At 43.9% G+C, this 15,833-nt stretch overlaps 1 protein-coding gene across 1 annotated transcript; it reads right to left on the bottom strand.

The window, feature by feature from the left end:
• Nucleotides 1-394: 394 nt before the first annotated feature.
• MACIR (macrophage immunometabolism regulator) lies at nt 395-14,593 on the bottom strand. Its single transcript, XM_075271474.1, has 2 exons — nt 14,509-14,593; nt 395-1,980 (listed from the first exon to the last, which is right to left on the bottom strand). Exon 2 carries the CDS (start codon nt 1,958-1,960, stop codon nt 1,334-1,336), a length of 627 nt encoding a protein of 208 aa, XP_075127575.1. The 5' UTR covers nt 1,961-1,980; nt 14,509-14,593; the 3' UTR covers nt 395-1,333.
• Between the last annotated feature and the right edge of the window lie 1,240 nt (nt 14,594-15,833).

The following is a 15,833-nucleotide window of genomic DNA, read 5'->3' as shown; positions in this document are numbered from 1 at the left end:
ACCACGGATGCCGTGGCTGTCTTAGATGCGGAATCCACGGGAAAAAAGGGATTTCCACACGGCTAGCTGAGATGGGATGCTGATGCAGTGCACAGACATCCCATCGCGGCATCCTGCTCCTGATTAGGTCCGAATGAATAGGCCTAATCGAGAGTGAGTCTCATGCTGCTACTGTCTCGGCCACGGAAAGAAAGGGCGTGTTGCCTCTTTTTCCCACTAGTGGAGAAAAAAAAAAAAACAAAATCGGTAGCAGGAAAAAAAGCAAGTAGTTCCCATTCTAGCAAGCGGTTCCCAGCTAGTTCCTGTGTGAACTAGCCCTTACGCTGTTGCACATGGTAAACTGCAGATTTACTGAGGAGAAGTTTACAAAGGTAAGCGGTAAAAGGTTACTGAACACAACATTGTTTTATTATTTTTTTTCTAATAAAGGGTACAACATAGGACTAGATGTTCCGGGTCTTTTCTGCAATGTGACAATTTCATACACACTGAGTAGGCACCGACAATATGGTGTATGGTATGATATTACACACCACGTTGTTTATCTCGCATAAACTCTATCCATCTGTACGGATATTTCTGTCATAGCAGCCAGCACACTCCACTTTTCAGTAGTATTCCCAAGCAATGTCAACTTTAGAATTAAAATATATAGATATATTGCTCAATAATACAAAGTAAACGTAAAAGGAAAGGAAATTGAAAATTCATGAAAATCATGGAACTTTCCACTGAGTCTTCTAAGGGAAGCAATCCACAGACGGCAGATTTCTGAGGAATGGATGAAAAGAAAGGTCTATATACTCACCCATATATTAAAACTACTACGGCATATATTAATCTTAAGACATTCAGCAAGTAAACAACAAAACAGGTACTCAAGGGGGTTTGCGGTATCTAAATCATAACTTACTCACATACAGATATCTTATATTGAGTCACTGATTAATCTAAACGTCATCAACCACAACATATTATAGTGTAAAATCAGAAAAAAAAAAAAAAAAAAATCATTCTCATGATTCAAGACTGCCAGAAAGTTCATCATATGATTATCAATCCAAATTGATTCCGCTACCTAATCCTAATCCATTGTAATCCCACACTCAAAGTCTTGCTCCTTGAAGAAAGAAATGGCTTGGAAACCGATGCACCTCAACAAACCGGTAAAACTGGCTTCAGCAAGATGCTTGATGTCATATGGTAGGAGTTGACAACCTATTTGCAAATGCTACCTACACAACTCATCCACTACATTGTGTAGCACAGATGTTTAAGTGGTTTTCAAGTGTGCTACAAGAAAGGTGCAAAATAAATCAAAATTCTTCCTTCTTCAAGTATTATTTCTTGCAAAAACGCGATCTCCTCTCAGAGTAAGGTGCTGGAGTTGGTACTGCAACACTTCTGTGTCTGCGGATTCCTTGATGTTCATCTTATCTAGGTTGAGGTAGTCCAAGGACTTCGAATGTATCCTCTTACCCTTTAGAAGACAGAGCGGTAAAGGACCGTGAACGGCCTTGTAAGACTCATATGGAATAACTTTATTGCACTTATCCCCTGAGCTTGGCATTCGCCTTCGCCTCCTTCCGTTTATGGCAGGTATTTCATATGGCTGATAGTGACGCCCTTTAGCTTTGTATATTCGTGAAGAGCGGGAAAGTCCAGAATCATGCTGCTTTGAGCGCAAGGATGGTATGGCCTCAGCGGGATTGTCTTCTGTTGCTGTACACTTATGTGCTAGCTTCAGAAGCTCTTCTCCTGTGGTAAACCCAACTAAATAATTGGAATCCATGTGAAGTATCTGATAGCCAGATACAGTCCTACGAATTGGGGAGCATGGCGTACTAGAGCAGCGTGGTTTCTCGGGTTCTACTTTTAGTGGAGAATTCCGTTCTACTGTGCTAGAAAGGGGTAGAGAAGAAATGCTAGTCCTCTTATCTCCTTTAACATCCACATCCATTTTGGAGGTTCTAAAGGATCCTAAAAAAAACAGAAGAAAAGGAAACTTATTATATTTCATATTTAGTAAATATTCTTTATCAGCATTCTCCTTACCATAAGAAGTGATGGTATATTGTTAGGATACACTATCAGTTCCTGATGGCCCATCCAAGTGAGCTTAGCCTCATATCCTGCTTGGCCATCGGTGCCGTTCTCTGAGGATAGCCGACAAGAAAGCCGACAGGAGACAAAGCAGAATGAAACTTTCCGCACGCTTCTGGCACGCCATAATACCAATTTGAGAGGATAAAAGTAGTTAACAGCTGACAATCAGACACAAGTGTCACATCCTAGTGACATGCCACCAATGTCTATTGGGACAACCCTTTCAAAAACTCCAAGATATCCAATAAATAAGTGATAGAAGATCTCGCTGGCTGTCTTGAAAATGATATATTTGACATCACCAATGCAGAAGTTACAGGCTTGTGGGTGTCGTGAAATAACTTGTAAGATGTTGGTGATTTGCCCAAAGTGCAGTTAAGGATGGGTTCACACCTGCGCCTGGTCTCCGCTTTCAGGTTTCCGTCTTCTGCCTGAGAAACTGGACAGGAGACGGAAACCGGCAGTCACTTTTCAAACCAATTCATTTGAATGTTTTTTTTTTTTCAGCCAGACACAAAGTCGGACATGCAGGACTTTGTGTCCGGTAAAAAAAAAAAATTGGTTTCGCCGCGGACGCCACAAAACGCTCATGGGCACACACTGCCTGCAGGGTTTCTGTCACCTGTCAGCAGAAGACGGAAACCCACAAAGCGGAGACGGGGGCGCAGATGTGAACCCGCACTAAGGGTCCAAGCATATAAGACTCTCGAGGCTTCTTTTTCCTTCTAGAGCTCTTGACCTGCTTTATTAACACATGACATAGCCCAACACCATAGATTTCCTCTAATGTACAAAAATGATATTTCTTAGGAATATTCAGATATTATTATAAAATATTATAAGTATTACACATTATTGGAGTTAGAGTGAACCAGGAAGACAATATGGCACTACAATACACCTATATAAATATACGAAGAGCTCTCCCTTAAAAATAAGAACACTGTCCATTTTTGGAAGAGACAAAAGTGTCAGAGCAGAGAAGCCTTTAGAAGGTAGTTGTGCTGAAAAACAATGTGGAGGTGGGAGTCGTGGGCGCTGTTTCTATGGCTGCAACATGCTAACAGTGTGTGATCAGAACATAGACATACACATGGGCATGCAGAGACCGTTCACCCAGATATTCTGGAAAAATATTAGAAATGATGAAAATGAGTCACTGATTTAGTTTCTGAGCTGTACAATAAAGAAAAATGTCTAACCATCGTGAACAGAGATAGGCACGTCCAAGTGATGCCACCCAACACTATAGGATAGAATTACATAATAGGATATATGTGTGTGTATGTATATGTATATATATATATATATATATATATATATATATATATATGCAGAGGACAAACTAGAAACAGAATATCATCGAATAACAGAATGCTGAGTATATAGTACACATCCTATCTAACATGGCCGAAACTTTTCTTATCTGTGGTCCCAAGAAGACAGGATCTTGAGGTTTCTTCCTCTGTCCATATTTCAGATAGACATCCTCTGCATTAAAGGTGTTTTCCCATCAAAGCAAGTTATCCCCTATCCATAAGACAACTCACACCTCCACAGTTCAGGAGAATGGGGACCTATATGGGATCCATTTATTTCAATGGCAGCGCTGGAGATAGTCAAAAGCACAGCCCCCTACCCAGCCACTGGTCAATTCAGAAAAGAGGACTATAGTACCCTGTTGATCTGATCAGTGGTCAATCAGTAATCAATTTAAAAATTTATCTCCCTGTCCTATGGATAACTTACTTCAATGGGAAAACCCCTTTAGACTGAGGCCCATGGTGTGGAAACGTAGCTTCTTTTGTTGCAGATTTTGTTGCGGTTTTTTGAGCCAAAGCCAAAAATGGCTACTGAGGGAATGGAGAATTTATAGGACGATCTTATACTTCTCCCTTCTGCACAATCCACCCCTGGGTTTGACTCGAAAAACCCCAACAAAATCTGCAACAAAAGAAGCTGCGTTTCCGCACCGTGGGGCCTCAGCCTCAAGCTAAGGCCCCACATTGCGGAAACGCCGTTTTTTTGTTACAGATTTTGTTGCATTTTTTTAAGCTGCAGGCAGGAGTGGATTTAGCAAAAGGTAGAAGTATAAGGGCTAGTTCACACGTGAGTATAAGGGGAGGTTTTTGACAGCGGATTTCGCGTCCAAAACTTCCCCTTATAATGGTGGTCTATGGAGACCGCCGGGCTTCTTTTCTCTGCTAGCGGCGGGCTGCTGCTAGCGGAGAAAAGAAAGGACATGTCCTTTCTTCAGGCGGAAGCCGCGCAGGCTCAGCCGCGCGGCTTCCGCCCCCGGTAGCTCCCTCCTATGTCGGCTCATTCATTTGAGCCGACAGCAGAGGGCTAAGCCGCGGCAGCGATGGTCGCGGCGGGCGGGTTTTGACAAGAGAGAGACGCAGCTTGCCGCGTCTCTCTCTGTGTCAAAACCCGCGCGGGCAGTTCACGTGTGAACTAGCCCTAAGAGTTTCCCATTCCTTTTGTCACCATTCTTAGCTTTAGCTCGAAAAATTGCAATAAGATCTGCAACAAAAAAAAGTTGTGTTTCTGAATTGTGGGGCCTCAGCCTTAAGTCGGCTAGACATTGATCAGCCATAAAAATAAAACCTCCTGCTTAATAAACCTACTAGATTTTTCTGGTGCTGCCAAGATAGCCTGGATCCTTCAAGGTGTACACTGCATAAGACCTCTACATGAACTTTTTCAGCAATTGAAACTACTGTAGCTTTTGTATGATCGGAACAAGTAGCCTTGGCTGCCCACACGGTTATCCTTTTCACTTGCTGGTTTTAATGTTACGGATCAGCGTATAGACAGTGGTTAGAAACTGATCCCATACAATTGTAAATGTACATTCACAAAAAAACTAAAGATTCAACATGGTGCCCAAATAAATGTATTACTTCCTTAGTTAGGGCTCATTCACGCGTATGGTTTCCATGACCAAGTGTACATCCAATGGTAAACCATTTTCAGAGATCCCTCATAGGCTTGAGACTATTAAGGTATCAGTGAAAACAGCCCAATATATGACAGGTTCGATTATTCAGCGGTTTGGGGACACAGATTGTTAAAAAACAGTCATGTGAATAGATCCATTCTATTTCATGGGGCTGTGAGTTAGCCATTAAAAAATACAGCTATCACAATGTAACCCTGTCATCTGAATAAGTACTCGCAGGACCGTTTTAACCAAAGGGGCAAACAATGCATCTGTACTGGGTTGTTTGGTACCAGGTGTACCTTCTGTCAACCCGGATTCAGCAGGACAGTCCTGAATTTTAGGTGCTCCCCGCTGACCCAGCAGGAAGTAATTTCAACTCTGTGTTCTTAGGAGGCAAATAAGCTCGACCATTCAGGTTTCATCTAATAATGTCTGCGGCAGGAAGGTGCAATGAGCGCTGAACTGCAGATATCATGGGAACTAGGTTAAGTATAACTTTTTTTTTTCTCTCCATTTCTCTCTAATACAGTCCTATGAAAAAGTTTGGGCACCCCTATTAATCTTAATCATTTTTAGTTCTAAATATTTTGGTGTTTGCAACAGCCATTTCAGTTTGATATATCTAATAACTGATGGACACAGTAATATTTCAGGATTGAAATGAGGTTTATTGTACTAACAGAAAATGTGCAATATGCATTAAACCAAAATTTGACCGGTGCAAAAGTATGGGCACCCTTATCATTTTATTGATTTGAATTCCCCTAACTACTTTTTACTGACTTACTGAAGCACAAAATTGGTTTTGTAACCTCAGTGAGCTTTGAACTTCATAGCCAGATGTATCCAATCATAAGAAAAGGTATTTAAGGTGGCCAATTGCAAGTTGATCTCCTATTTGAATCTCCTCTGAAGAGTGGCATCATGGGCTACTCAAAACAACTCTCAAATGATCTGAAAACAAAGATTGTTCAACATAGTTGTTCAGGGGAAGGATACAAAAAGTTGTCTCAGAGATTTAACCTGTCAGTTTCCACTGTGAGGAACATAGTAAGGAAATGGAAGACCACAGGGACAGTTCTTGTTAAGCCCAGAAGTGGCAGGCCAAGAAAAATATCAGAAAGGCAGAGAAGAAGAATGGTGAGAACAGTCAAGGACAATCCACAGACCACCTCCAAAGAGCTGCAGCATCATCTTGCTGCAGATGGTGTCACTGTGCATCGGTCAACTATACAGCGCACTTTGCACAAATAGAAGCTGTATGGGAGAGTGATGAGAAAGAAGCCGTTTCTGCACGTACGCCACAAATAGAGTTGCCTGAGGTATGAAAAAGCACATTTGGACAAGGCAGCTTCATTTTGGAAACAAAAATTGAGTTGTTTGGTTATAAAAAAAGACGTTATGCATGGCGTCCAAAAAGAAACAGCATTCCAAGAAAAACACATGCTACCCACTGTAAAATTTGGTGGAGGTTCCATCATGCTTTGGGGCTGTGTGGCCAATGCCGGCATCAGGAATCTTGTTAAAGTTGAGAGTCGCATGGATTCCACTCAGTATCAGCAGATTCTTGAGAATAATGTTCAAGAATCAGTGACGAAGTTGAAGTTACGCCGGGGATGGATATTTCAGCAAGACAATGATCCAAAACACCGCTCCAAATCCTCAGGCATTCATGCAGAGGAACAATTACAATGTTCTGGAATGGCCATCCCAGTCCCCAGACCTGAATATCATTGAACATCTGTGGGATGATTTGAAGCGGGCTGTCCATGCTCGGCGACCATCTAACTTAACTGAACTTGAATTGTTTGTCCAAAATACCTTTATCCAGGAACTGATTAAAAGCTACAGGAAGCGACTAGAGGCCGTTATCTTTGCAAAAGGAGGATCTACTAAATATTAATGTCACTTTTCTGTTGAGGTGCCCATACTTTTGCACCGGTCAAATTTTGGTTTAATGCATATTGCACATTTTCTGTTAGTACAATAAACCTCATTTCAATCCTGAAATATTACTGTGTCCATCAGTTATTAGATATATCAAACTGAAATGGCTGTTGCAAATACCAAAATATTTAGAACTAAAAATGATTAAGATTAATAGGGGTGCCCAAACTTTTTCATAGGACTGTATATATCCATGGTCACTGAGGAAGCAGGGTGCATTATGTGGCAGTCACTTAAAGAGGACCTTTCACCGATTTGGGCACAGGCAGTTCAATATACTGCTGGAAAGCCGACAGTGCGCTGAATTCAGCGCACTGTCGGTTTTCCAGCAGTATGATGAAAGGTCCTCTTTAAAGATGTAGTTTTAAATACCACTATAAAGCCGTCAGTGCGCTGAATTCAGTTGGCCTTCCCAGTATGTGCTCTAGTGATGGAGATATCATTACTGTTTGTTTCGGCACTGATATCTCCCCACTGTCAGAGGTGTGCTGCTCGCAGCTCAGAGTCATTGCTAGGTTGTAACGTTTCCCCACCACCCCCACCAGTACCCTAACATAGTCTTCTACTGTTAGAGGGAGCATTCTTTACATTCTGCAATGATACTAAACTGTGATTAAATATCAGTGCCGAAACAAACGGTAATGATATCTCCATCAGCCAAAAATCTCCTGAATACAGCGCACTGTCGGCTTTCTAGTGGTATATAAAACCACATGTGCATGAGGGGGAAATTAAATTATGGTGAAAACCTTTGAACAATGTCCACTAAAGTACTAAAATGGCCCTGGTTATTCATATGGCAGATCAATAGGTTTCTATAAGGATGGAGCTTGCTCGGAGTTTTACTTTTATTGACCTCTCGCTGTCTGTAAATGATGGCTTTCTAAATTTAGCCTGCGGTGTCCCAGATCTTTTTGCACTGTTCTGCTCTACACTCAAACCAAAAAAAAATTGCACGGTGCTCAAGGTAAGCTATAATGCTAACTTCAGCTTACAATTACCATGCATTTTAACAACCCGGACACAAGAAGCCTCACTTTTAATGGCTGTGTGCAATGCACAGGAGCCGCATCATGGAGAACACCACACGCTATGCCTTACATATGCCTTATGTTGTACAAAAGGCGTGAAATAAAATCAATTAACACCCGCAAACTCAGACCTTGAGAGTGAGAACACTGAAAATGATTTATTGTCATTTCTGGCATACAGTATAGAAAGCATCTACATGTCTATAAGGAAAATTCACACTTTTCCTAGAAGCAATTCCTCAATGAAGAACAGAATCATGGCCAAACCAAAGCAAAACCACATACACAGATCCACTACACAGGTTCCAGGACTCACAGCTGGGGTGGGCTTTAATCTACTGTCCAATTTAAGGCTGAAGCCCCACGTTGCGGATATGCAGCTTTTTTTATTGCAGATTTTGCTGCTTTTTTTGAGTCAAAGCCAAGAATGGCTATAAAAGGAATGTGTAATATATAGGAAGCTCTCATACTTCTCCCTTCCACTCCTGGCTTTGGTTCAAAAAACAGCAGCAAATCTGCAACAACAAAAAGCTGCATTTCTGCAACATGGGGCCTTTGCCTAAGACTAGGTTCACACTAGCGCTCGTTCTCCATTTGGGGATAGTGTCCCACATTCCGCCTAAAAAGTTTTTCAGGCAGAAACTGGGTGGATCCCACTATAGTGTATGGGGTCTGCAGGTAACCGCTTTTAAAGCGGATTGGGTTGCCAGTTTTCGCGTCCCAAAGCAGATCCGAAGAACAGAATCCTGAACGTTAGTGTGAACCTAGTGTAAGGTAGACTAAAGGCCATCTTCTGAAGGATCTGAAGACCTTCGCCCAAGCTTTACATCGCCGCTCTGTGTATTCAGATTGGTTGCTGTGTATAAGCACAAGCACACCAAGAAGTCATTGTACCATTACAGACTTTCTAGAGAACATGTATAAAACACATATCAAGAAAAAGTCCCTAAATTTACATCTTTTCCCAATAACATTGCTGATGGCTAACCGCTTTAATTTAAATGGGTTTTCCCAAGTGTGGGGTAGCACAGTGGTCTTGCAGTGCCGGAGTCCTGGGTTCAAATCCTGCCAAGAACCAGATCTGCAAGGAGTTTGTATGTTCCCCCTGTGTTTGTGTGGGTTTACTCTCACACTCCAAAAAAACACTGATAGGAAATGTAGATTGTGGGACAGAGACTGCCAAAGTCTGTAAAGCGCTGCGGAATATGATGGCGTTACATAAATCATAACATATTTTAAAACAACACAACATACTATCCTGAGCTCCCCATGGCCACTGAGCTCCAGTCCTAGTAATGCAAGAACGTCAGTCCCACAGCAGCCACCTAAACAAATATTGGGGAGGGACACTGGAGCTCAGCGCTGGATGTGGCCAAAGGGAAGATGGCAAGTAATTTGGAATTTATATTTATTTATCTTGAAAAACTTTTCATTTATACACTGGTCCCCTCTTGTATGCTGATGACAATTCCTCATTACATAAGGGCCAATTGTAAAAACGATGGGAAGAGGGTTTTATTTTTCCTTCAGCGCGGCCTTACACATAGGCTGTGACGGATCTCACTGTACTGCAATATGCTACCTCCAAGGAACAGCAAGGCATGAATGTGATGAAGTATTTTCTCACTTGAGATGACACAATGCAGTGTGCTAGATCTTCCAGCTCGGTGAGAGAATATATTTTAACTTCTCAGAAGAATTTTCAGCTCCTGCTGTGTCTTATGCGATAAAGCCGCGTTTACACAGTCAGAATTTGCATAAGGAAATTATTGTGAATTACTATAACAGATTCACAACTGCTACTTCTCGGAGTACAATGTGCAGTTATATAACGTGGTACAGTCATTATTCTCTGCAGTTCTTTCTAGAGCATGAGAAATAAAAATCCTCATTCATGTGCATTGCCAGAGGCCTCTTAATAAATCAGGTGAACGCCCCTGCGCTAGAATGGAGATCTATGGCAGATAGAAGCTGGCATACATAAAACTAACACCAGAAAATTGGCATGACTTATAATAATGTGAAATCTGCACAGGTTGTGGCAAGCATGGTGCAAAGAGGACACTGTGCCAAATGTGTGCCACAAAACCGCCCATCTACACCGGAGAACTGGGAGTACCCTGAGGATTGGGAGAGTCTGGAAAGGTTGGGAAACATTGGTCTAAAATAGGGAGAATTCTCCTTTCCAGTTTCCATCGTATTCGAAGGTGTGCCAAATATTGTTCTGAGGAAGGACCACTTTCTTCAAGTGAATGGAGCAGCAGACAGGAGAAATACCATTAAGCTGGGGGCCCCACGTGGCATAAACGCCGCGGGAAAAATCTCAGTATTTTACAGTCAGGACAAAGTAGATTCCATACTCACTTTGCGGTAAAAAAAACGCACTGTGGACACACCGCAATTTCCAAAGCCGCTGATGTTTTGAAAATCGCAGCATGTCAATTATACATACAGAAATGCCGGCGGTTTCCCCATAGGTATAACCTCTGCGAACTTTCTGTCTAAAGTACTGCGGAAAGAACCACAATGCGTTGCCACCGCGGTTTTTCCCACAGTGCTTTTTTGCTGTGGGATGCCACGTGGGGCCATAGCCTTAAGAAGCTCCAGCGCTCTTTTGTTTTTAGGACCCATCAGGTCTGGAAGTGGTCACATGTCCGACTGATACACTATCACCGCTAAAAGCAGACAAGAACATGCTCACGAGGGTAAAGCACAAAAAGGCAAGCCTTCCAGAAGTCTTATACTCTAGTAGTCTATGGGCTGTACATGGTATTGCAGCTCAGTCCCAATCGCATGAGGGGCTCAGGCTGCAATACCAGACATAACCTATAGAGTGGAGATGTTTCTTGGGAGAGAAAAAAAGCAGATCTAAGTAATTTTCAGAACACCCCTTCAAGAACCCTAGATCAACAAGGCAAGCTAAAGTCATTTTTTAATGCTTTATCCCTATGTCACTGCTATTTATACAGAGCTCAATGATCACATGATATAGCACCCCAAGGGCCTGTTCACACGGGCACAGGGGGGTGGATTATGACGCGTAATCCACGTCATAATCCACCCCCTCACAATGGTGGTCTATGTAGGCATGCCGCTCACGGAAAAAAGAAGCGGGCTGCCCTTTCTTCAGGCGGATTCCTGGCGGCAGCAACCTCCGGGGTTGGCCTATTCACTTGAGCCAAATGGGGGGGGGGGGGGGGGACCGCGACAGTCGTGGCAGGCGGGTTTTGATCCGAGAGTGCTGCGGCTCCTCACGTCACTCTCGGTGCCAAAACCCGCTATACCACCCCCTGTGTGAACTTAGCCTAAGGGTCTGTTCACACGGAGTAAAGTGTTGCTGATTCTGGCACGATAACTCGCGCAAGAATCAGCGCTGAAAAAAAAAGACTCCCATTGAGGCCCTTTAACCCAATGATTTCAATGTGTTCTGCGTGGAAAACAGAACCCATTGAAGTCAATGAGAGTCTTTTTTTCAGCGCTGATTCTTACGCGAGTGCCAGAATGAGCGACACTTTACTCCATGTGAACAGACCCTAAGGGTAAATTCAAACATAGGTGGTTTCTCCACTACATATCCATGGCAGAATCAGTATGTGCATATTGTGCAGGTGAAATCTGCTGTGAGAATTGGCAACAGAAAACATTATGAAATGGGTGTAAAAATCTGCGCTGTAGGTCAAGTTCTCTGCTAAAGTGTTATACAATATTCCGGGAACTGTATTTGTTAAACTAAATAATATATTTGCAAGTAAAACATGCAACATTTCTGTTCTGTGTGGACTTGGCCTTACTAGACCCATATTAGCCCTAAGGGGGCATTCACACGGAGTAACGCCGGGCGTGTATAACAGCCGTACACGCCGGCATTACGGCAGACTGCCGAACACTTCCCATTCACTTCAATGGGAGCACTAGTAAACGCCGCTGTTACGAGCGCTCCCATTGAAGTGAATGGGAAGTGTTCGGCAGCCTGCCGTAGCGCCGGCGTGTACGGCTGTAATACACGCCCGGCGTTACTCCGTGTGAATGCCCCCTAAAGGTGCCCAATGTGCACTGATCTTAGCAACCACATCTGCAGGGGAGGGGCGCAGCCGCCCTGTTTATCTATCCTGACCTACACACAGCATTATATCCTGAAGAATTGGACGCTGCCCATACACATCACCTCATTTATAATTCAGAAATGTGGTGAGAAGTCAGACGCTGGCCAAAAAACTGCTGCAGTTGTGCCCCTGAGATCAAGGTGAAGTGTCTGAGCAGAGGGTATATGTGGCTATAGCAAATCCAGTGCTTGGTCTATTTACTGCCCTTTACAGTCACATTTATTTAGAAGGATGCAAAGCCTGGTCCTGTACTAGGTAGAGAGCCCAGGCACTGTCATACTAGTCAATGGTCCTATACATGAGATCTTCTATGTAATGTTGAACCTTTAAATCTATTAATCTGGATATAGTGTCCTTATAGGACTGTTAGCAACTAAACATTGTAAACTGCCTGAAATAGGGAAGTAACACAGTAATATAATGGCCAGATAAGGACTGGAAATAAGTCACAAGTTGACAAACTGCAATAAAACTAGGGAAGAAAAAATACAGGTGACTGAGGGAGCAATGCCAGGAAAAGATCATGCAGCCTGCAAATCCAATATTTATGTAATATATGAAATACTGTATGATAAATGTGTGTGTGTAATAAATATATATATATATATATATATATATATATATACACACGCTATATCTGGTCAACCTCGTACTAGCACTGTAAAACAGTAAAGCTGACTGTCAGGTACTATAAAGGGTTACTTCTGCTGTACGTTGGCGCACTAGGGGTGTCCATACTATGAAGGGTTACTTCTGCTGTATGTCAGTCGCAGTAGAAGAGGCCATACTATGAAGGGTTACTTCTGCTGTATGTCAGTCGCAGTAGGAGTGTCCATACTATAAAGGGTTACTTCTGCTGTATGCCGGTCGCAGTAGGGGTGGCCATACTATGAAGGGTTACTTGTGCTGTACATTGATTGCAGTAGGGATGGCCATACTATAAAGGGTTACTTCTGCTGTATGCCGGTTGCAGTGGTGGTGGTGGTGGTGGGGGCATACTATAAAGGGTTACTTCTGCTGTATGCCAGTCGCAGTGGGGGTGGCCATACTATAAAGGGTTACTTCTGCTGTATGCCGGTCGCGGTAGGGGTGGCCATACTATAAAGGGTTACTTCTGCTGTATGTCAGTCGCAGTAGAAGAGGCCATACTATAAAGGGTTACTTCTGCTGTATGCCGGTCGCAGTGGGGGTGGCCATACTATAAAGGGTTACTTCTGCTGTACATTGATTGCAGTAGGGATGGTCATACTATAAAGGGTTACTTCTGCTATATGCCGGTCACAGTGGGGGTGGCCATACTATAAAGGGTTACCTTTGCTATATGCCAATCGCAGTGGGGGTGGCCATACTATAAAGGGTTACCTTTGCTATATGCCAATCGCAGTAGGGGTGGCCATACTATAAAGGGTTACTTCTGCTGTATGCCAGTCGCAGTGGGGGTGGCCATACTATAAAGGGTTACTTCTGCTGTATACCGGTCACAGTGGGGGTGGCCATACTATAAAGGGTTACCTTTGCTATATGCCAATCGCAGTAGGGGTGGCCATACTATAAAGGGTTACTATGCCGGTGGCAGTAGGGGTGGCCATACTATAAAGGGTTACTATGCCGGTGGCAGTAGGGGTGGCCATACTATAAAGGGTTACTATGCCGGTCGCAGTAGGGGTGGCCATACTATAAAGGGTTACTATGCCGGTGGCAGTAGGGGTGGCCATACTATAAAGGGTTACTATGCCGGTGGCAGTAGGGGTGGCCATACTATAAAGGGTTACTATGCCGGTGGCAGTAGGGGTGGCCATACTATAAAGGGTTACTATGCCGGTGGCAGTAGGGGTGGCCATACTATAAAGGGTTACTATGCCGGTGGCAGTAGGGGTGGCCATACTGTACATTGCTTTATCCCTACAGAACTTTCTGCAGCATCATGCTCTGTGCTTTGGCCCATGAAACAGCTGGATGGCCACCAAACTAAACAGAGTCCATGGCCATATAAGCGGCATCGCTGGCAGACAATGGTGCTGCCCTCCACATCCCTACAGGGCAGGCTGTGATGACAGGGCTGCTCTTCCCTCCCTGGCGAGGACCAACCACATCCCAAGGGCAACCTCCAACTGCACCATCTGTGCCACTATGGGAGACGCTTCCAGAAGGATGAGCTGCATAGTGTGTCCACCTCTACTATATACATCTATGTGTGTGTATATATGTGCAGCCCCATTCAGCACACAATAGCACCGGTACATCCTCATAACATCACCCCCACACCCCCTACTGCCGCTCCCCTTCTATCCCCTGTGCCGCTGCCAGCCCCATGCCCGCAGCATACGAGCCGGTAACATGGCGGAGCAGTGCCAGGCAGCCGCCCCCTGTACATTACCTGAAGACCCGGCGCCGCCACTTCCTGCTGTCGCTACACAGAAGCCGGGCGAGGCAAGCACCGTGTATCCGTGTGATCTGTGAGGGAAGAGGAGGAGTGTGCCCATAGGAAGCCGCCCACAGCCCCCGCCTTCTGCCGTTTCCAGGGTGAGGGGCGCCAGTGACAAGGGAATGGGTACCAGGGGTGCAGCTGCGTGCTCGGTGTGATCAGCACAATGCCCGGGCTAGCACCATAGTGCCATGTCTGCTTGGCATGGGTACCCGTGTAACATATAGGAAGGCCGTCTGTATGATATGTCTGCCACCATGACCAGCATTTACTTCATCAAGGCATCAAGCTGGCAATGTCTCCGGCCTGGGCATGGCCTTCACCATATACACCAGTCTACATAGGGCACAGTATATTCAATCCTTGTAGGGAACTGAAATTGGTGGCCATGGTATGAGGCCTGTGGTGATGGCGGGATCTTGGCACCAAATTGATTTTGCTGTCACACAAGGGGTCAGTAGTTGGGACCACCATGATACCTTATTGCTAGAACCAGCAGCACTATGTATACAGCATATACAGTCCTATGAAAAAGTTTGGGCACCCCTATTAATCTTAATCATTTTTAGTTCTAAATATTTTGGTGTTTGCAGCAGCCATTTCAGTTTGATATATCTAATAACTGATGGACACAGTAATATTTCAGGATTGAAATGAGGTTTATTGTACTAACAAAAAATGTGCAATATGCATTAAACCAAAATTTGACCAGTGCAAAAGTATGGGCACCTCAGCAGAAAAGTGACATTAATATTTAGTAGATCCTTTTGCAAAGATAACAGTCTCTAGTCACTTCCTGTAGCTTTTAATCAGTTCCTGGATGAAGGTATTTTGGACCATTCCTCTTTACAAAATAATTCAAGTTCAGTTAAGTTTGATGGTCGCCGAGCATGGACAGCCCGCTCTCAAATGATCTGAAAACAAAGATTGTTCAACATAGTTGTTCAGGGGAAGGATACAAAAAGTTGTCTCAGAGATTTAACCTGTCAGTTACCACTGTGAGGAACATTGTAAGGAGATGGAAGACCACAGGGACAGTTCTTGTTAAGCCCAGAAGTGGCAGGCCAAGAAAAATATCAGAAAGGCAGAGAAGAAGAATGGTGAGAACAGTCAAGGACAATCCACAGACCACCTCCAAAGAGCTGCAGCATCATCTTGCTGCAGATGGTGTCACTGTGCATCAGTCAGCAATACAGCGCACTTTGCACAAGGAGAAGCTGTATGGGAGAGTGATGAGAAAGAAGCCGTTTCTGCACGTACGCCACAAATAGAGTTGC

This window comes from Leptodactylus fuscus, chromosome 1, assembly GCF_031893055.1.
Source record: "Leptodactylus fuscus isolate aLepFus1 chromosome 1, aLepFus1.hap2, whole genome shotgun sequence".
Taxonomy (NCBI): Eukaryota; Metazoa; Chordata; class Amphibia; order Anura; family Leptodactylidae; genus Leptodactylus; species Leptodactylus fuscus.
Note: the sequence above shows the minus strand (reverse complement) of the source record. Positions and strands in the feature narration are given on the sequence as shown.

Excerpts from the sequence above, each read along its gene's own strand:
- MACIR (XM_075271474.1), bottom strand. The coding sequence starts at position 1,960 with ATGGATGTGGATGTTAAAGGAGATAAGAGGACTAGCATTTCTTCTCTA.